The following is a 22,414-nucleotide window of genomic DNA, read 5'->3' as shown; positions in this document are numbered from 1 at the left end:
TAATGTTAATAAGTACCCCAGGGTTTGTTTCTTTTTTAATTACACATAGTATAATTTTTTTCTTTTATTCATATTTATTCACTAAGAATGATAATTACAATGTAGTTGACAATACCCAACAGGGTATTAAGGTTTACAAAGTGTTTTACATAGATATCTCATTTTATCCTCACATAAACTTACAATGTAGGTGCTAATATTATTTCCATTTTTTAAGATGAGAAAATGGAGTCTTAAGGAGATAAAACTAACTCAGCATTATACAACTACCAGATATGTGAGGTGGGATTCAAACTTAACTCTTTCTTACTCAAAGTCCAGCACTTTGGCCATAGGACTTACACTGCTTTTGAGGCCTAAAGTGTTAACTACTATTTTATCACCATACTTTGTCCAAAAGTTTGGCACCAATTATAAGCTATAAATATATTTTACAGATTATTTATGATATAAAATCTTATTATATAAAAATTATTTTTAAAAAGTTTATAACTTGTAAGATTTTTCCCCATTTTTCCAAAGGTCATTCATGATGTGACCATCAACATAGCAGTGATTCAGTTATCAATTCTGAACAGTGAAATTGCTTATATTTTTAGTTTTTATTAGAATCCTTACTTAAATGCAGCCAAGTGGATTTTAATTCCAAAAATTTTTTTAAACCCTGGACATGTGGTCATCGTTTTTTGTGTTACATACTGCTTTTGTTTAAAATATTGAGTTTTGTTTCAATCTGTTATAATTACATATTTTTAAATTATTTAAACTGTTTTAACTATTAATATTTTAATTGTTATGTGCTGAGAAATGTTATTTAAGTCAGATTATAGATAGGACCTCTGTTTGCATTGGTAGAACAACTGTGAATTTTTTTTTTTTAGAAAACAAGATACAGTAAGAGCTGTAGGTCCTAAGAGTATTATTGAAAGGGTAAACGCAGTGTTCATCTGAAAATATTCGTGGAAGCTTTATTTATCATGATAAAATAACTAGAAAGAACACAAATGCAAGGCATGGGAGAAAAGGCTGACTAGATCATGATTTTTGAATAATGGATTGCATTCTATTATTGAAATGACAAATATTGGAAATATAAAGAAAATAAGGGAAATATATGCAGATGTAAAGGGAAGAAAAAAAATAATACCATGATTATTTTTTTTAAAAATCATAGCCACAAAATCATGAGAAAAAAGTATTCAAAGGGAACTCAAAAGAGCAGAGGATATTTATATTACCATGCATATATAATTTACATATTTTTAAACAAATTGTAAACAGCATGGAGTTTGTAGTCTTGCACATAATCTTTTTTGTGCATGTTTAGTTAAATGCTTTTCGTTGGTGGGATGGTTACTAAGTAAATAATTTTATAAATCTAAAAAAAAGATGAACAGATTTAACAGAGAGTGAGATAGATCAATTAGGGAAGAATAGATTGTTTACCTTGCTACACCGAGGGCTCAGTTGAAATTAGATAATACAAATTTGTAGTGAATCTACTTAGTGCAGTACATGATTACCTCTAACTCCAGTAGCATGTGAATAGGATGTAGATGGTGAGAATAATTTGGAGTTCATGTTTGGCAAGGTGTCATCATCAATAGACAAGAGGGCATGAGGTTATAATTTAGAAATGAATTGATTTACCAAGAGTCAAGATAGCAAAGAGAGGAGAATTAGCTCAAGGAAATACTGAGGAGTGGAAGGACTGGAGTTCATGCTTGAAGGATGAAGAAAACAGAAGTCATAAGACATAGGGGAAGGTGGAAAGGTAAAAGATTATCTGATAAAGAAATTTATAGGTTTGAGAATAAGTTGGTAGAACATTTGTAAGTGATGGCAAGATCAAAAGTATGACATTCTCATTCTCTTGAATGCAGGTGAGGTAGAATTGAGAAACTGAGCAACTAAAACGCTAGGGCATTTGAGGGCCTGTCAGTACACATATTTAAGTCCCCTAGTATGAGGGGAAGAGATAGGAAGAAGAAAAAGATTATGAGATGGATATTGAACCCATTGAGGAAAGGAGATTGCTCTGGGAGTTGATAAATAACAACTATTAAGATCTAGATTACATGATAAACTAATATAACTTGAACCCCAAAAGAGGAGAAGGTGCTCTGCAGTGGAAGAGGGAGACTGAAAGAGTACTGGAGAACAAGGAATAGCCTGCCCAGGCCACCAGGACTAGTGAAGGGTGGAGGGTATGAGAGAAATGATAGCCAGTAGACAAGGTGGCAAGAGAAGTAGCTTCATCAGGAGTTAGCCATGTCTCCATGAGGGTCAGAAAATGCAAGGAGTGAAAAAAAGGGGTTTAAGATGAAGGTTTATTAATTATGGAGCAGAGGTCATAGGGAGGGGACAGGCAGATCTGGGATAGGGGGAGTAAGGGATATTGATAAGGTACAAGTGGTAGGGAGTTGAGCTTTGTGCCACTGGCAGACTGAGGTTCAGAATCACTGGGATGGGGAAGTACTGTGGGAAGATGAGATCATCAACATTTAATCCAAGTAAATGGGGGAAAGACTGTTGAGGTTGGCACAAAATTATACTGCGAACTTTTTTTGAAATTCATCCTTTTGATAGGCAGTAATAATGTGGCCTTTGAGACTCTTGGAGACCCTCACAGGAGGCAGTAATAGGTGAGATATGAGAGCCTAGTCAGGAGATAGGGATGACTTTCTTTTTCTGGAGAAGACCCTAGAGGGTAGGAGATGGAAGAAATCTTTGATTCCAATCAAGTAGTCTGGCATTGGAAGTGGTCCTGAAGCAGGGATCCACCAAAGCACAGGAATCCAGAAGATTAGCAGAACTTCATGAGATGGCAACAAGGGAAAGGTTGATGGTGAAGTCCTCATTTGAACTGAGCCTTGAAGACTGTACATATTGAACAGATGGAGAAAATATTCCAAATAGAATAAATAGGGCATGCTCTGAGAATAGCTAATATTAATATGGCTGGAAAAAAGTAGAAGTAATTGGACTGAAAAGGCCAAATTGGAGCCAAATCTTGGAAGGTAGAATGTCTTGAATATTAGGAGGAATCCAGACTTTCTCAATAGCCAATATTGGTAGCATTCAAAGTTTCTGGATCTCCATTCAGATCAAAGATGTGCATTGAGGATATTATTCTTCCCCCAGAATGATGAATCAGAAGAGGGAAGATTAAAGACAGGAAGACCAGTAATAGATGCTGATAGAGATAATAAGGAACTAAAACTATGGTGGTGGCAGTGGAATGTAGAGGAATTGATATTTGTAAGTTTAAGAATTAATTTTTGAGACAGGCTTTAAATAAATAATTTTATTAAATCTAAAGTAGTAAGAGGAAGAAGATGGAAAAATAGAAGAGAGGTACTTAGCTTCTAATCTGTGGCCACCATTTTGGGCCCCCAACCACCCAGACCCTGAGGAGAACAGTCACCAGGAATCACAGAAGTCCAGAGCCCCTGAGATCCTGAGCTGCCTCAATTTATCCAGCTTAATCTCTATCCAGTAACACATGATATTCCAGGAGCCAATCATGGTTTCTAATTTGCCTAGGCCACCCATGGGGTAGTTTAGGGGGTGTTGTAAGGAATGTCATCCTGTCCTCCTTGGTCTTCTTGGCTCCATTGCTCCATTTTTCTGACTGTTCTACCCTCGTGACTAAATTTATCCAATGATTTTCCTCAAACAGTCCTCACTTCTAGCCTGAGTTCAAACTTATGAGAGGTACCCACAGTTGAAAAGGGGAAAAAGAATAAATTCCCTTTTCACATAAGAAATATATGTATATTTCTTATGTGAAAAGGGAATTTTATATATTATATATATATATATATATATATATAGGGGGGGAAAAGAAATATGTATAGAATCAAGAGAAGTTATCAAGTGATGAAGGAAGGTTTGAGAATTTAAAGATGACATAAAATATGGTATTTTTGGTGGGTTCACTTTTTTCTTTTCTTTTGGTGGCCTTACCTTATTTTCTTTAGGCAGTGTGCAATGTTGCTCCCCGTGGTGTTTATGTCTGTGGTAATACAACTACTTCGTCTGGCCTGACTGTCACACTTTCAAAAGATAGTGCATCTGGAGACTTTGCATTAGAAGCTGGCGCCCTGGTACTTGGTGATCAAGGTAAGAAACAAAAATGAAGCCAAGTTCATGTAGATCAATGGTTATTCTCTCTGTAAATTCCTTTCTAGCATTTTTAATGTATTGCTTGCATAGCATTAGCACACATTGTTTGGCAGCAAATGGTGCCAATATAATGATTGGAAATTAACATAGCAGTATAATTAATTTTTATATTTTGAAAAGTGTGACAAATATTTATTTGGAAATAGCACCACACAGTTAAGAGATATGCATACTCCAGGGCAGCTGCTACACATCTTTATCCTAATGTCTATGTGTATGTACCTTTTTGTTTTCTGAGCTTATTTTCCCCATGTAAGAAGTTTTACAATTCTAGATTTTCAGAAATATCTCAGGCCCATAATGTAGTTATGGGCTCTTCATTAATTTATTTAAAACTGGTTTTGTGGAAAGCAAATTATTTATTGTTACCATTATTCATTTTGAATATTAAACAGATGTTGAGTATGGAAATTGACAGTTTGAAGTATGAAAAATCATAGAATCAATATTATATCATGAAGAGAATTATTATACATACCATAGCTAAACACAAATGACATATAACACCAACATCTCTATACATTGTACCATCATAGAGTAACAATTCAATAATGCTTAAATGTCATCTAAACAAAAGACCAGTGGAACGATGGTATCAAATCTCAAATTCTGTAGTTACTATTGAGATAAAAAAAGCTGCTATTGTACAAAATGTGAACATTTTATGATTTTATTTCATATATGTAGATATAGATTTAAAAAATTAAACCCTTCCTTTCTGTTTTAGAATCAATATTAAATATTAGTTCCAAAGCAGAAGAGTAGTAAGGGCTAGGTAATTGGGGTTGTGACTTCCCTAGGGTCACACAGCTAGGAAATATCTGAGGTCACTTTTGAACCCAGGACCCCCTCCCATCGTCAGGCTTGGTTCTCTAACCACTGAGTCACCTAGCTGCCCCTCATCTTTATATATTCTTTATAAATTAGTCTGTTATACTGTTCAAAATAGTAAATTTTGCTGCAAAGCTAAAAATTCTTTAAAAAAATTTAGGCAAATAAAAATGAGTATGTAGATCTCATTGTAAAAGATTCTCGTAAAATGTTAATATAGATAGAAAATAGGCCCATAGAACAGTAGGTTTTGATTCTTTCTCATTAATTAACCCTTTTAGGTATTAATAAGGTCCAAGATTCTTTTCCATGCCTTTAGTATCTTCCTCTCCTTTAGTTATCTTGTAAATCAGTCCCTTAACGTCTAAATTGTGCTGCCCCTATAAACCTCAATAGTCCCAAAATAAAATTATTCATAGTAACTCTTCAGAATAGCTACTATTCTAGAAGGCTAATAGTTGATATGGATAACCTGATGATATGCTATATTAACTACCAGAAACATTTAATTTATGATTAGCATCTAGAATTATTCGTTTTTAAAATGGTAGTGTTATCATGTTAGAAATTATTGAGTGTTAGAACTGGGAGTGCCCTTTAAAGTCCACTGCTTTCTCATTTTAAGGATGAAGAAACTTAAGTCCAAGGGTTAAATTACTTTCCTAAAAGCCTATAGGTATTAAAGAGCAGGTCTAGGATTTGAATGAATTCAGCTCACATGACACCAAAATCTGAACTCAAAATTAAGCATTGTAATTGATAACTTTAAAAAAAAAACACACAGAGCAAATGATTTGGTATTTTATTTAGATGTCTTCTAAGCACTTATTGAATTGTACTCCAATAGATGATTTGTGATGAGAGATACTGGTATTTTATAGTATTTCTGTTTAGCTATTAGTACAGACAATGATTCTTTTCATGATGTGATTTATATATGATTTTTCATACTTCAAACTGCCAAAAAGTAGTGAACTCATTTATTGTGAAATTATAGATATTTAAAGCAATACTGAAATGTTTCAACTTGAACTAGTTATAATACATGTATTAAGTGAGAAGTGCTGAGTTATTGACTATGCACTTGTTTTTAAATTGTGATCTAGTTAGGCTCATTTATTCAGCTTAAGAAAACATATCAGTTACTGCTTTAATCTAGGACTTCTTATGATTGCAGGTATTTGTGGAATAGATGAATTTGATAAGATGAGGAATCAGCATCAAGCACTACTAGAAGCTATGGAGCAGCAAAGCATTAGCCTTGCTAAGGCTGGCATTGTCTGCAGCCTCCCAGCAAGAACTTCCATTATTGCTGCAGCAAACCCAGTTGGTGGACACTATAATAAAGCAAAAACTGTTTCCGAAAATTTAAAGTAAGTCTCCACTAAAAGTTAATGACTAAATAAAATGGAAGACTTTTTTTCTAATAAAGGTCATTCTGTGACCAATTAAATTTAGATTTTTTTTTCCAAGTGGTGGAATCTTGACTTTAGCTATGTTTTTAATAGTGCTACAAAAAGGCTATCTTATCAACCTTTTAAGAGATAGCCAAGAAAAAGACATGGTGAAAGGTGTTATTTGAGTTTTGGCCAATGTTCCTTCCAAGGAAAACTGTATTGGGTCTGGGGATGGGAACAAAGTAGGAATAAATGAGTGTTGGGGTGAGGGGAGGAAAGAAGTAATGTCCATTTCACTAACATATAAAATAGGAAAAAAACCATTTCATAAGCCAGTATGACCAATATTCCAGGAATTATTGAACTTTACATTGGATTTAATGCTATGTGAGCTAATTAATCGTAAAAATGAAATTTATTTTCTCAATCTTTTGTTAACTTAAAATTTTATTTCTTAAGTTTTGCTTGGGATCTTTGAGTAATAAATAGGGGAAACAGGTTTGTAGATTTTCTAGTTCTTGTTTTTTGTTTGTTTATACACTTTTTAGAATTGGGAGTGCTCTGTTATCCAGATTTGACTTGGTATTTATTCTACTGGATACCCCAAATGAGGATCATGACCATTTACTTTCTGAACATGTGATGGCAATAAGAGCTGGAAAAAAGAAAACAGTTTCAAGTGTCACAGTATCTCGTTTGAGCACTCAGGATTCAAACACATCTTTGCTTGAAGTTGTTTCTGATAAACCTTTATCAGAAAGACTAAAGGTAGACATTTCCTCATGAATGTTTCCTCTTCAGTCTTTTTATTCTGTCCATGTTTAGATGTGAGAAATTAATATATTCCTTTATATATATATTGTATGTACTTGTCATAGTCTAACCCTTTACTTCATTTGCCATAGGGCCAGTATCAGCTTCATCCAAAATAATCAAATTCAAACATTTTTTGAGATTCAGAATCTCCATTATAAGATGTTACTATCCGGGAAATTGTAAGATATTTGGTAAATTATTTTTTTACATCTTTACCTTCCGCTTTAGAATCAATACTGTGTATTGATCCCAAGGCAGAAGAGTGGTAAGAGCTGGGTAGTGGGGATTAAGTGACTTGCCCATGGTTACCCAGTGAGGAAGTAAGTGTATGAGGCAAGATTTGAACCCAAGACCTCCTGGCTCTAGGCTTCACTCTCAATCCAGTGAGCTACTCAGCTGCCCTCAAGAAATTATTTAATAAAAAATTTTCCTGTTTTATATATGTAACTGTAATCCATATGCTTAAATCATTGCTTTAGGTTTCTCCTGGAGAAAACTTAGATCCAATTCCACATCATCTATTGAGAAAGTATGTTGGATATTCTCGGCAGTATGTTCATCCAAAGTTATCTCCAGAAGCTGCCCAAATTCTTCAGGACTTTTATCTTGAACTTCGGAAACAGACTCAAGGATTAAATGGCACGCCAATTACCACAAGGCAGTTGGAATCACTGATTCGTCTCACAGAGGTTATTTTCAGTTGTGAAGGTTTTAATAGTTTTTGTTTCTCTAGTTTTGCTATAGTGTATTTGTTTTAAAAGCAGGTTATATGGTATCTTTCTTGAACAGGCACCTGGATATCTTATATACAATCAGAAAATAAAGGATATGAATCTCTTGGTAGATCTATTGAACACACATACAAACATCATGCTGAAGAACTGATTTCTTTTTGACTTCCACTATAGCCAGTCATTCTAGGTATCAAAACTGCTTTTTAACTCACTGTAGGGGAATCTGAAGACTGACAGACCCATAACCACCTTTTGAATAATCTTGAAAAAGAATATAAAGTATTTTAGAATTCCAAACTACTAAAAATTATATATGAGAATTATATGTTAAGAATGTTCAGTATTTTATTATAAAACTCAACAGTTTTAGCAAGGATAATAGAAGGCTTATACTTCTGATAATCAAAAAGTAGCTATCGTTTTTAGCATTACAGCCTTGCATTGTCTGGTTTTGCTTAAAGTAAAACACAATGAAGGGAAGCAACTAGGTGGCTCAGTGGATTGAGAGCCAGACCTGGAAACAGGAGGTCCTGGGTTCAAATCTGGCTTGATATTTCCTAGCTGTGTGACCCTGGGGAAGTCACCTAACCCCCATTGCCTAGCCCCTACCTCTCTTCTGCCTCGGAACCAATAAATAGTGTTGATTCTAAGATGGAAGGTAGGGGTTTACAAACACACACACACACACACACACACACACACACATGGGAGACTATTAAGAACTTAACTTCAAAGTAATTAAGTTTAAAATACTTTTTTTGAATTCTCCATATTTTACCCCAGTGGTTTCATAATTAAATATTGCAAGGGTCCATGCCCCATCCAGATGAGTACTCCCCCACAGATGTAGTTCAGAATAGTTCCACACTTAGCAGACATTCTCTGTGATTTCCAGGGCTAAAAAAATTTATTACCTGTTTATCAGCTTTTCTGATGAGCTTCTTTGACCTTAGCTAGAATTATCTACCATCAGCAAACACTATAGCTCCATGTTGGCAAACCTGTGGCATGCCTGCTGGAGGGGCTGCTCTCCTTCCCCTCTCCACCCACGCCTGAGGACATTTCTCCCATAATCCACTCCTCTGCCCAACAGCTCAATAGGAGCATTTTCTCCTTCTCCATCTAGGGTAAGGGGTTGGCTCACGTGCAACCTAAGGTTGTCATTTGGGCACTCATTCTCTAAAAGGTTCACCATTGCTGCTATAGGTCTTCATAGTTCTTATTTGACATCTTTCCACTTTAATAGACCTGTCATCAGCTGTAATAGCTTTTGTTAACCCAGAATCATCTTCCCACTGTGATGAGGCTTTTAGAGTAGGGCTTCAGGGGAGGTTTTATACTGTTGCTATAATAGTATTTCAGATGATCAGTTCCTAGCCTATAATAAGCTAAAGCATGTAGAGATATAATATAGTCATCTCTGGCATATGTAATGCATAAAATATAATCAACTTTACTGTATCATAAAAGCAGCAGATATAGTAACTTGTGCTATCTATCAAAACTGAAACTATATTATGGATTTTGTTGAAGGCTCGGACAAGGTTGGAATTAAGGGAAAAAGCAACCAAAGAAGATGCAGAGGACATAGTTGAAATTATGAAATACAGGTAAGATTAGAATTTTAAGTTAAGGTAAGAAATGATGTTAGTGTATCTGTTTTTCTATTGGATCACTATTTTTGTGAAAATTATTTGAATAATAATAATGTCAGAAAAATGCTCTCTATTTAAAACATGCCACCAGAGCAATAAAATGATTGATATAAAATACAACTTTTTGGAGAGACACTGAAAAGACCTCGTGATAAAGTTTCACTTCTAAAAGTAGCTCAGGAAATTAAGCCTTTCCTTATAACCCCATAACCAGTCAATTATCATACTGCATACAATCAGCGGATTCACAAATAACGTATAACAAGATTAAAAACCCATTGTGGTACATAGCCCTAAAACCATCATCACCTTTCCTAGATAGAACTAAATATGGTCAAATTGGAGAGGAAATAGGACCCAAATATCATATTAATCACTTGATATACATTGATGACATTAAGGTATATGGCTCCACTGAAAAATACATCAAATAGCTTCTTCAAGAAAGCTTTCTTTAATGACATTAAAATGTCATTTGGACTCAGTAAACGAGAAATTCTTAATTTACACCAAGGAAGATATAAACTGAATCTTTGAGCCTGAATCCAGAGTTCAAAGAGAACCAGTGGACAAGGGCAATGAATACCATGATCTTCTCCAGGCAAGACTCTTTGATTAAAGTCATAGACAGGAAAGGTCTGGCTTTATATATCAAAAAATTTTTCAACATCCTAAAGGCAGAGCTGAGTGAACACATTTAAGAGAAATTAACACTTCCACAATGCCAGGCTTAGCATTTACTTTTGGAATAATAAATGGATAGCAGTGGATTTTGAAGTATCCAAGCAAAAATCTATACAATATTTGGGAAATTCAAGGACTATCACCCAAGGCAGCTGTAGAAAGCTAAGAGGCTTCACAGAAGGATAAAAAGCACACACACACATATATATACATCTACACACATACATATCTCTGTGTGTTTTCTCAGATGACCTGATAACAAAATTGAAAACTTGCAGAAATACTTTTGGAACAGATTCCACTGCAAAGTAGTAGGCTAACAATATGCCACAGCATTTGATTAGTTTAACTGAAAGTGTTTTCATTTACCTTCATATCTCAAAAGCTTATTAGAAATCTTTTGACTGGGGGAAGCAACTAGGTGGCTCAAGGGATTGAGATCCAGGCCTAGAGACAGGAGGTCCTGGGTTCAAATGTATGCTCATAAACTTCCTAGCTCTGTGACCCTGGGCAAGTCACCTAACTCCTATTTCTTAGCCCTTACTGCTCTTTTGCCTTTAAACAAATACATAGTATTGCTTCTAAGAAGGAAGGTAAGGGTTTAAAAAAGAAAGAAAGAAAGAAATCTGTTGACTTAGAAAAATGTTTTCACAAAAAAGAAAGTGGGGTGATTGACAATGCAGGCTTCTGACATTAAATTCTTTGGCTGTAATAGTCCTAATGGCCCACAAGCACATCTTTTTTAATGGACTCAAGATTTAGTTGATCAAAATGCCTTCTACTACCACTTCAGTCTTTAATATGCTTTCCTGAGGTAGGAAAGTCTATCGCTATCTCTGATGAAGTCTTAGTTCTAAAAGTGGCTCATGAAATTAAACCTTTCATCATAATCCTAATCCAGTTGATGATCATACTACAGATACCTCATTCTCTATCACCCCACATACCTAATTACTTCCCAAATCACAACATATTTCACATCTGTCTCCTCTCCACCACCCTGGATCAGGCCTTTATCACTTCTCTTTAGACTATTTTAATAGTTTAATAATTTGTCTCCCTGACTGACTCGTCTTCAACCTTTTCAGTCTATTCTTTACACAAGCACCAAAATAATATTCCTAAAGCACAGATCTGACTAGGGTATTTCTTACTAGAGCCACGTCTGCTCCAAAACAGAAGTCCAAAAGAGGCCGAGCCTATTTACAACCAGGTTTAAATACCCCATCTTGCTCTCAGCCTGGGTGAGAATTCAGTGAGATTAGAGGGCATTCTGGGGAAGTGGAGCAAGGATTTCTGGGGATTGAAGTCCTGGATTTGAGTCTATTTTTACAACATCAAATGCACACTCGTCTGTTTGAAATCTAAAACCTTCACAATCTGGCTCCAACTTATAGCAATAAGTTATCAAAAAAAGGGGGGGGGACCATTGAAACATTTTTTTAAACTATAAAAGAGAAGGAAAGCCAGAGGGAAACTTTCATAAACAGAATAACTTCGAAATTGGCATGTAGAAATTATTATATACTTGAAACTCAAGATTTAGAGTGATTTATAATTTCATATACAACCCTCTTTCTCTTTTATTTTGTGTATGGAAACATTTATTTAATGTCTAAGTTCAGAATAAAAATTTTTTTTAAGAAATACGGCTTTTTACAGTCTAAAGATTAGGAATAATTTTTTTTATCCCTTCTATATTTGCCAAATAATCTGTTTTGTTTTAGTATGCTAGGAACTTATTCAGATCAGTTTGGGAATCTGGACTTTGAGCGTTCTCAACATGGTTCTGGAATGAGCAAGAGGTCAGCAGCAAAAAGGTTCATTTCTGCTCTCAACGCCATTGCAGAAAGAACCTATAATAATTTATTTCAATACCAACAGCTTCGACAAATTTCTAAAGAGCTAAACATTCAGGTAATATTTTTTATGCAGTGCTTTAATGTTTGCTTTTGGGGAAGAGGGGGAGAAAGAAGGACTTAGATTTATTTCATTGGCATAGAGAACTCCCAGTGAGGAAACTCTTTCCCAGTGTATATTGGCATCTTCTCTGGAAGTCATAGCCCTAGAAAATTGAAAGGGCTACTAAGATGTTAAGAGATTTACCCTTCATCACCAGCCAGTATAGGTCAGAGGCAGGGCTTGAAACCAGGAATTTAAACCTCTCAGACTAGCTCTTCCACTACTGCTTAGTTTCAAGTAAGATGTCTTATATAATTATAACATTTATCAATCTAATTATAACATTTATCAATCATTTTAAAATTTGCAAAACCTTTAATGTACAGTGTTTCACTTTAGCCTAACTTTATCCAAGGTAGGTGTACTGCAGATGTTATACTCTTCATTTTACTAGTGAGCAAACTGAGGCTCTGAGAGGGTAAATGGCTAGCCTGGGGTGATATAGCTAGTAAATTTTAGACCTTAGATTTTAAACTCCTGACTCTAAATACATTTCACAAGGCAATTCAGAAGGCAAAATGCTTATTGACATAAAATATGTATAATTGATAAAACACCATATAATTTAATAGTAGTAGCATATTCAGCCGAAGCAGTCTTCACATGCTGGGTGAGCAAAGCCCTGGTTCACCAGGGGTCGACGACCCGATGGCTACCCTCACAAGGTTTGGCCAGCCTGTAGAAGCCGTTGCCCGGGGTGTGGCCGCTGAAAAACAGGAGCACCTTCCTTTGAGCCGGAGTCAAACCAGCGACCTAAGGATACCCAGGAAGAGTCACGTCTACAGTCCTCTGCTCTACCAACTGAGCTATCGAAGGGTGCGTGCTTCGGCTGAACAGACGGAAGAAACCAATAAGAAGGTTCAATGGCTGAGATGGCGATGCAGCAAAGCACTGTGGAGTGCTTAGGACGTGTTGGAGCACAAAGGACAACACGACCATCCAATGCAGCTGAGGAAGTCTCCAGACGTAACAATTTTTCATGCCACTGGACCCAGGCTTCCAACGCCGAGAGAGTGGGACTGTCTCTGTGCATTGGCTTTTCCACTTAAATCTCTTTCACGCACAAGTATCTTTGTGCACACTCATCTATCCTAACCCCGTCCACCCTCTTCAAGACCTGCGGCGATGGGGGAGTGGCGATGCAACAGGTGGAGGTGATCACTGGCAGTTGTAGTCACGATCCTGCACGTAGGCAGCCCACGGACCAGTGGTCGCTTGGCCCTGTGGGCAGCAGGGACATTCGGCAACATCCTGGGCGACTGAGCAGCCCCCTCTAGGACAGCACTGTTCACCCTAATCAAGGGAGGGGACTAGAAAAGGTGTCCCAAACATTGCCTGCCCTATAAACACCCGGTCAGCACACCGTGGCTGGCGGGTCATCCCCTTAAGCGGTCGAAATCATAGAAAAAATACAAAGAAACTCCTACTAGGAGAATGGAACATCAGGACATTACTTGACAGAGAGAATACCCCAAGACCTGAGAGAAGAACAGCTCTAATCGGTAAAGAACTGGCACGATATAACATCGACATCACAGCCTTAAGCGAAACACGCTTACCAGAAGAGGGATCACTCAGTGAACCCACCACTGGATACACCTTCTTCTGGAAAGGCAGAGCCTCAAATGAAGACAGAATCCACGGTGTTGGCCTGGCCATCAAGACCAGTTTGCTCAAACAGCTGCCAGACTTGCCTGTGGGCTTCAGCGAGAGGCTCATGAAGATCCGTTTGCCTCTCAGCAAAGACCGGTATGCTACAATCATCAGCGCATATGCCCCTACACTGACCAGCACAGAGGAGACCATCGAGCAGTTCTACTCTGACCTGAGTGCCGTCCTGCACTCAGTGCCCACAAATGACAAGCTGATACTACTGGGAGACTTCAACGCCCGCGTTGGACAGGACCATGAAAGATGGAAAGGAGTACTCGGCAAACACGACGTGGGCAAAATGAACAACAACGGCCTACTGCTACTCAGCAAATGCTCAGAGTTCGAACTCACCATCACGAACACTGTGTTCAGAATGGCGAACAAATATAAAACAATGTGGATGCACCCAAGATCAAAACAGTGGCATCTCATTGACTACATCATTGTACGCCAGCAAGACATCCAGGATGTAAAGATCACCAGAGCCATGAGAGGAGCTGAATGCTGGACAGACCACCGATTGGTTAGAGCGACTCTTCAAATGCGCATTGCGCCTTGCCATCCAAAATGCGCCCAGACAGTTCGCGCATTTTACAACGTGAGTCGTCTTAGAGATCCATCTTATTTTGCAAACATTCCAGTCCTGCCTGGACGACAATATGTCTGCCAAGGGAACACTCACTGGAAGCTCAACCGAGAAATGGAACCAGTTCAGAGACGCAGTGAAGGAAACATCAAAGGCAGTCCTAGGCCTAAAACAACGCAACCACCAGGACTGGTTCGATGAGAACAACACTGCTATTGAAGACCTATTGAGCAAGAAGAGCAAAGCCTTTATGGAGTGGCAAAATAACCCAAACTCTGCTCCTAAAAAGGACAGATTCAAGTCTCTCCAAGCCACGGCACAGCGTGAGATCAGGAAGATGCAAGACCGATGGTGGGAAAAAAAGGCAGAAGAAATCCAGCGGTTTGCTGATACAAAAAACTACAAACAATTTTTCAGTGCCCTCAAGACTGTCTATGGGCCATTAAAACCCACCACCCCTCCCTTGCTATCCTCTGACGGTGACACTCATAAAAGATAAAAAAGGCATCAGCAACAGGTGGAAAGAACACTTCAGTCAGCTTCTCAACCAACCCTCTTCAGTTGACCAAAGCGCCCTTGACCAGATCCCCCAAAACCTCACCATTGAACAACTTGGCGTCCCTCCTTCAATAGAGGAAGTCCAAAAAGCCATTAAACAAATGAGTACAGGCAAGGCACCCAGTAAAGACGGGATCCCAAACGAGGTGTACAAGGCCTTAAATGGGAAGGTGCTCCAGGCATTCCACATAGTGCTGACCAGCATATGGGAAGAGGAAGACATGCCCCCAGAACTCAGAGATGCCTCCATCGTAGCCCTATACAAGAACAAAGGCTCACGAGCAGCCTGTGACAACTACAGAGGCATCTCACTACTCTCCACTGCCGGAAAGATCCTCGCCCGTGTTATACTCAACAGACTCCTGTCATCTGTTTCAGAGCAGAACCTGCCTGAATCACAGTGTGGCTTCCAACCAGATCACAGCACCATTGACATGGTCTTCACGGTGAGGCAAATGCAGGAAAAATGCCTTGAGCAGAACCTGAGTCTCTACATTGTCTTCATAGACCTGAGTGAACAGGGACGCATTGTGGGTGATCCTCAGCAAGCTCGGTTGCCCAGCAAAATTCGTCAAACTGGTCCAGCTCTTTCATGTCGACATGACAGGGGAAGTCCTATCTGGTGGAGAGACTTCCAATCGCTTCAACATCTCCAGTGGTGTGAAACAAGGCTGTGTCCTCGCTCCGGTACTATTCAACCTATTTTTCACCCAAATATTAAGACATGCTGTGATGGATCTAGACCTGGGCATCTACATCAAATACCGACTGGATGGCTCACTATTTGACCTTCGCTGCCTGATTGCAGAAACAAAGACAACAGAGAGACTCATCCTGGAAGCTCTCTTTGCAGATGACTGTGCTCTCATGGCCCACCAAGAAAATCATCTCCAAACCATTGTGGACAGGTTCTCCACTGCAACAAAACTGTTTGGCCAGACTATCAGCCTCAGCAAAACAGAGGTGCTGTTCCAATCTGCACCAGGGAGGCCAACTAACCAGCCATGCATTACAATCAACGGCATGCAGCTTTCTAATGTCAACACTTTCAAGTACCTGGGCAGCACCATCGCCAACGATGGGTCCCTAGACCACGAGATTAATGCCAAGATCCAAAAGGCCAGCCAGGCACTTGGGCGGCTGCGCTGCAAAGTCCTCCAACACAGAGGTGTAAGCACTGTGACGAAGCTCAAAGTGTATAACTCAGTGGTCCTCAGCTCGCTCCTGTAAGGTTGTGAGACATGTCTGTACTGGAAGCACATGAAACAGCTGGAGCAATTCCACCAACGCTCCCTCCGGTCAATCATGAGGATCCGATGGCAGGACCGAATCACCAACCAGGAAGTCCTCGACAGAACCAACTCCACCAGCATCGAAGTAATGGTCCTCAAAATCCAGCTACGATGGTCTGGACACGTCATCTGCATGGACCCACAGCGAATACCAAGACAGGTATTCTATGGTGAACTGTCAGCTGGACTCAGGAAACAAGGCCAACCAAAGAAAAGATTCAAGGATCAGCTAAAGTCCAACTTGAAGTGGGCTGGCATCACACCAAAGCAACTAGAACTCACTGCCTGTGACAGAAGCAGCTGGCGAACCCACATTAAGCATGCCACCGCCACTTTTGAAGATGAACGACATCGACGTCTTGCCTCTGCGCGTGAACGCCGACACCAGGCCACAGCCGCACCTCCTGTAACAACTGGTGTCCCATGCCCTGTGTGCCACAAACTTTGCGCCTCAGCTTTTGGACTTCAAAGCCACATGAGGGTACACCGTAGATGAAACTGCACAAAGACAATAGTCATACTCGATCACCGAGAGACTACCACTATAGTAGCATATTAAGTCAGTGGGTTTAATCAAGAATATTCATGTTCTATTGTTATTTAGATAAAACCAATTATTTCTTACCCTTCCTAACTCTCATCTTTATAAGATGTTATTGAACTGCATAAAGCTAATAGACAAAGAAGGCAAATATATTTAGATGGTTTCCACTCAAAGTTATCTAACAGTAAGATTTTTTTACCATATAAGAGAATTTTAAAGGAAGTTACTCATCACGAGTATAATAAGGTTGTTGGTTAATATTTGTGGTAGACTTTTATTTTCTTTCCTATTTAATTTCATGAATCCCAAATCTGAACACACCTTCCTTCAAGCTACAGTAGCCTTTCTGTTGTTTTCTACTTTGAAGGTTCTTTGGGAAAAGTAGAAGCATATTGTGCCTCTTGTGGTGCTAAAATATAAAGAACCCAAAGTAAAAAATTTCACTGTCATTTGGGTTTTTTTCTTCTTTTTTCAAAATCTTTCCGGACATTTTGTTTTTATTTCCAAATATGCCCCTCCCCAACCCAGGGAATCATCCATTAAAATAAAGGAAAAAAGACATAAAAGAAGTTCAATAAAACCAAGTAACACATTAACTGAGGACAATATATGTATACATTTTTTCCTGGTTCTTAATTCACTTCTCATTTTTCTGTGTATTCTTCATATTCATTGTTATTACAGCACTCTATTACATTTTCTTATGTACCATGAATTGCTTAGCTATTTCCCAATCAGTGGGCATCTTATTTTGTTTCTAGTTCTTTGTTTCCAGAAGTGGTACTATAAATACATATTTGCATGTTATATGTGTGGGAATTTTCTGTCATTGACCTATTTGGTTATTGTAACAATTAAAATTTAGGGGAGACTGAGGCAGGTAGAAATTAGTTTCCCTCTGCAAGGAGTATTATATTTTTTAGATGTTTATTGAAGATTAAGGATTAAAGAAAATACAGAATAGGAAAAAACACGTGCCTAGGCCAAAGGCCTAGACAAGATAACCTCACATCATGGAAGAGACGCCTCTGCTCCAAAATGGAAGTCCAAAAGGTGACAAAAGCCTTTGCAATCAGCTTAAATACTTCCTCGATCTCGGCCCACCTCAGAATTGCGTGAGATTACAAAGCATTTTGGGGAAGTGGAGCAAGGGCTTGTGGGGATTGAAGTCCAGAGTTCTAGTCTATTTTTTACATTATTCAAACACTTCTTTAAATGCACAGAAGGAAATACAGGATAAAGCAAAAAGATGGAAGACAATTACAAAAATAACATGCTGAATTTTTTACATAGATATTTTTAATATTTTATCTTTGTTATTTTAATGATAGATTTCCACATAAGTTTTCCAAAAGCTATATAATTCATGTTGTTGCCCTCCCTTCTTCCTCCCCCCTTCCTGGAGTTGACAAACAATTCAACTTGGTTATACATGCATTATCATGCAAAACATATTTCCATATTATTCATTTTTGTAAAAGAATAATCTTTTAAAATCAAAACCCCAAATAATATACCCAAATAAGCAAGTGATAAATCATGTTTTCATCTTCATTAATACTCCAACAGTTCTTTCTCTAGAGATAGATAGCATCTTTTTCATAAGTCCGTCAGGACTGTGCTGGATCATTATATTGCTATTAGTAGCAAAGCCTATCATATTTGATCATTCCACAGTATTTCAGTTATTGTGTAAAATGTTCTCCTGGTTCTGCTTATTTCACTCTGCATCAGTTCATGTAGGTCTTTTTAGTTCTTTCTGAAATTATCCTGTTTATCATTCCACAATAGTACTCTATCACCACCTTATGCCACATTCTGTTCAGCCATTCCCCAATTGAGGGCATCCCTTTAGTTTCTAATTCTTTGCCACCACAAAAAAAGAGCAGCTATAAATATTTTTGTACAAACAGGTCCTTTCCCATTTTTTTTTAATCTCCTTGGGATACATAACCAGTAGTGGTATTACTGGATCAAAGGGTACCCTTTGGGCATAATTCCAAATTGCCCTGAGAATGATTATATCAGTTCATAACTCTACCAGCAATGCATTAGTGTCCCAATTTTGCCACATTCCCTCCAACATTTATTATTTTCCTTTACTGTCACGTTGGCCAATCTGATAGGTATCAAGTGGTACCCTCAGTTATTTTAATTTATATTTCTCTAATTGAGAGATTTAGAACAATTTTTCATATGATTATTGATAGCTTTGATTTCTTCATCTGAAAACTGCCTATTCATACCAGTTATATACATATATATTTAAAGTAAATGGCATAAATAGAGATTCACAACATACAGTCCCTTTGTTTCCTGCTGTGCATATGGAAATACTCAGATATAGGGCTTTGGGGCATTCAGAATTAAAAAAAATTAAATCATTCAGTCCCAGTTATTTTTGTGAAGTATAATTGATTTGGTTCCATTTTAACTTTGATTATGGTGTGACATTCCATTCATGTATCCATTTTGACTTTGTGAAATATGGTATTAGGCATCAAAACCTAATTTTTGTCAGATTGCTTTCCAATTTTCCCAACAATCCTTGTTTGTTTGGTCTTTTGTCAAATATTTGATGATGAGGGTTTTTTTGTTCAGTTATGATTCTTCCTTATTTAAGCGGTTCCCCTGGTTTATATTTCTATTTTTTAACTAATACATTTGTTTTTTTACCCAATAGTCTGTGTCCTAATTTTTCAAGCCTATTCCCTGCCCTCACCATAATCAAACTCTCTTATTGGCTATGCCATTTCATTTCTGGATTTCTGTCTCACTCATCATTCTGGGTGCCAGCTCACATATCCTTTCTCCCAGGCTAGGATGCTGCCCATGTAAGCATGCCACTTTCTCAGAAATGGTGGCTTCCCATTGTGTCATCTTTCCCAAAATTAAATCCATCATAAAATCTGTCCATGTCATATCCCAGACACATATTTCTTTTCCCTTTAGAGTGTTCTTCAGGGAGGCTCTTTTTCTCAATTGTCCCTTTCAAGATCAAACCCTTCCAGTGCTTCAGATTCAGAATGAATCCTGCCTCTGATATACACTAGCTTTATTGCCCATGGCAACTGTCCAAGACTAGAAAAAGCAAATAGCATTCATCTGCAGGCTGCATTGGTAGAGAGTTTCTTCATTGCTATAGTTTTCTATACCAGTGAAGTTAAAAGGCCGAAGCAAATATTCACATATAATTAATGTGAAAATTTTTAGTTTGTTTTTTACTTACCAGAATTTTCTTTTCTCTTCCAGGTGGCTGATTTTGAAAATTTTATCAGCTCACTAAATGATCAAGGTTATCTCTTGAAAAAGGGTCCAAAAGTTTACCAACTTCAAACTATGTAAAGTGAGTTTCCCAGCAATAGCTTGCTTGTCATCAACAGTTGCTTCAAAAAAAAAAGTTTCTTTATGTATGAAAAGTAGAAGTATATCTCAGTTTACTGTCAATTTAAATTAATTTATTGTCATATAGTTTCCTTAAAAAAAAGCACAAAATCCAAAAAAGGTCTTAAATTTTGCAAGTTATGAAAAGAGGACCAAACATTATAAATAAAACTTAACAAGTTAAATACTCAATTTCTTTTTAAAGTTAGGCAGCCTCTTTTGAAGGAGATACAAGATAATTACATTTAAAAATTTGAATTAAATAATTCCAATAAAAAGATTGCATAAATTTTTATTGGTACTTATGTTTTCTTGAATTTTATATTATTAATACAGAAATATGTGAACTAATTTATGAACTTTTTTATCTTGACATTATCTAGTATTTATTCTTCAAGATTTTTCCTGTGTGAAATTGTTTGAAACAGCATAATTTTTTATGTTTTTATTTTTAAGTCATTTTATGCTTACTATAAATAATGTAGGTGATATTGAGACATAATTTTATAATAAATATTTATTTTTAAAGATATGTGTATTCCTTTTGCTATCTAACTAAGCAAATGAGAATTCAATTCAAAAAGGACTTGACTGCTTGTTTTCCTTTAAAATTCCTACCAGCTGAATTTCCTTGAATTTTCTGCTTTGAAACAGTAGTTACTGGTTTGGAAATACCATGCTTTTTAATGAATGAATGAATGATTTAAAAACTAATGTTTAATTAGTTTTTACTTGCTTAAAATGGTTATGTTTTTGTTTTCATCACTAATTCTGAAAATTTTCTTTTTTTTAATTTCTCCCTTCCCTCCCCACAAAGTACTTGTTCTTCAGGCTTTATTTCATGGCCTTTTCCCCTTAGAAGTTAGCCCTAACATCCATTTAAACTATATACAATATAAAAGTAGTGGTTAAAACTGATCACTTCATCTCTCTATGCAGCTTCCTAAGTCTTATCTACTAAGTCATAGATGAGCTGATATCTGTATATTGATTGTGAGTTTTATGTTGGTGGTAGAATAAATTAACAGCAATTTTTGCCGTTTCTATATATATAGAAAAATCAGGATTTTTTTTTTTAGCCCTTCTAAGAATTCGTTCTGAGACAAAATGAAGGGCAAGGGCTAGGCAGTTGGGGTTAAATGACTTGTCCAGAGTCATACAGCTAGAAGGGTCTGAGGCAAAGATTTGAGCCTGGGGCTCCTGACTCCAGTTCTGGCTCTATTCACTGGCTGCTCCAGGGTTCAGAGATTTCTGAGGAAATCATAGCCCTTTAGGAATGAAGGCTATGAACTACTTTGCACACATCCCATTTTATAGACCTCATACACTGCAGATGCAGTTGACATCAATAAGCCATTGTCCTGGATATCTTACTATAAGAGGCTGCTTCAAAATCTTGTTCCATGCCTCTATCATCCAATTCCTCATTCCCATCCCCCTCGCCTTTCCAGCCCCTTTCTGGGCCCTTTGGGGCCCTCATTACCACTCTTGCATCTGCTGGCTCTTACTACCTGCCTAGCTTCTTCCTACACAGCCTCCCTGGACAGCTGCCCCAGTGCTGGCTACATCTTCACTCATTCTCCTCTTCTCACTGGCTGAAGAAGGAAAATTGAAATGTTCCTTTTTCCCCTTGTTATTTCCAGGTTCTCCTTCTTTCTTCATCACTCAGTAAACTCTCCCTTTGACATTCATGACATTCATATCTAACATCCAAACAAAATCCTGGTAGCCATTGCCCCTAGACCTTCCCAGGACATACCTCTTTCTTCTTTAATGAGTTTGATTCCATGTTTACAATTTCTCTCCTCCCCTCCTCCTAGACGTGGGTGACTTCAACACATACTGATTCTCCCTCAAATACCCTAACCACTCAGTTCCCCAACCTACTTGCCTCCTATGACTCCTCCTCCACCCAGCCTCATCCATAAAGATAGAGCCTACCTTCACCCACAAATGTACACCTCTGTGCACAAGAATTCTGAAGTCCCCACATCTGACTATGTTGCACTGGCTACCCTTTACTTAACCATCCTCTTCATCAGTACTGTAACCTCCAGGCCCCCTTACCCTTTTAGTTCTCTCCTAGTCTGTGTCCCCTGTACTAACCCCTCTCTCTTTCCCCTATACACT

The 22,414-nt window shown here is 37.6% G+C and overlaps 1 protein-coding gene and 1 non-coding gene across 9 annotated transcripts in view; one reads left to right on the top strand and one right to left on the bottom strand.

The window, feature by feature from the left end:
- MCM8 (minichromosome maintenance 8 homologous recombination repair factor) overlaps window positions 1-20,573 on the top strand; it is a 39,260-nt gene extending 18,687 nt beyond the window's left edge. For all 8 annotated transcript variants that reach the window (XM_056823469.1, XM_016427898.2, XM_056823461.1 and 5 more), the window contains exons 14-20: window positions 3,984-4,125; window positions 6,197-6,392; window positions 6,965-7,184; window positions 7,712-7,921; window positions 9,500-9,576; window positions 12,033-12,222; window positions 20,153-20,573. In XM_056823469.1, coding sequence (XP_056679447.1) covers window positions 3,984-4,125; window positions 6,197-6,392; window positions 6,965-7,184; window positions 7,712-7,921; window positions 9,500-9,576; window positions 12,033-12,222; window positions 20,153-20,245 — 1,128 coding nt within the window. In that variant the 3' untranslated portion in view covers window positions 20,246-20,573. The remainder of the gene's footprint in view (window positions 1-3,983; window positions 4,126-6,196; window positions 6,393-6,964; window positions 7,185-7,711; window positions 7,922-9,499; window positions 9,577-12,032; window positions 12,223-20,152) is intronic.
- Window positions 12,993-13,083, bottom strand: TRNAY-GUA (transfer RNA tyrosine (anticodon GUA)). Its single transcript is given in 2 exon segments — window positions 12,993-13,028; window positions 13,047-13,083. It is a non-coding gene; the product is annotated as a tRNA-Tyr (tRNA).
- Window positions 20,574-22,414: the final 1,841 nt, after the last annotated feature.

Source organism: Monodelphis domestica, chromosome 1 (genome assembly GCF_027887165.1).
Source record: "Monodelphis domestica isolate mMonDom1 chromosome 1, mMonDom1.pri, whole genome shotgun sequence".
NCBI classification, from domain to species: Eukaryota; Metazoa; Chordata; class Mammalia; order Didelphimorphia; family Didelphidae; genus Monodelphis; species Monodelphis domestica.
This window is presented reverse-complemented; position numbering and strand designations above follow the sequence as displayed.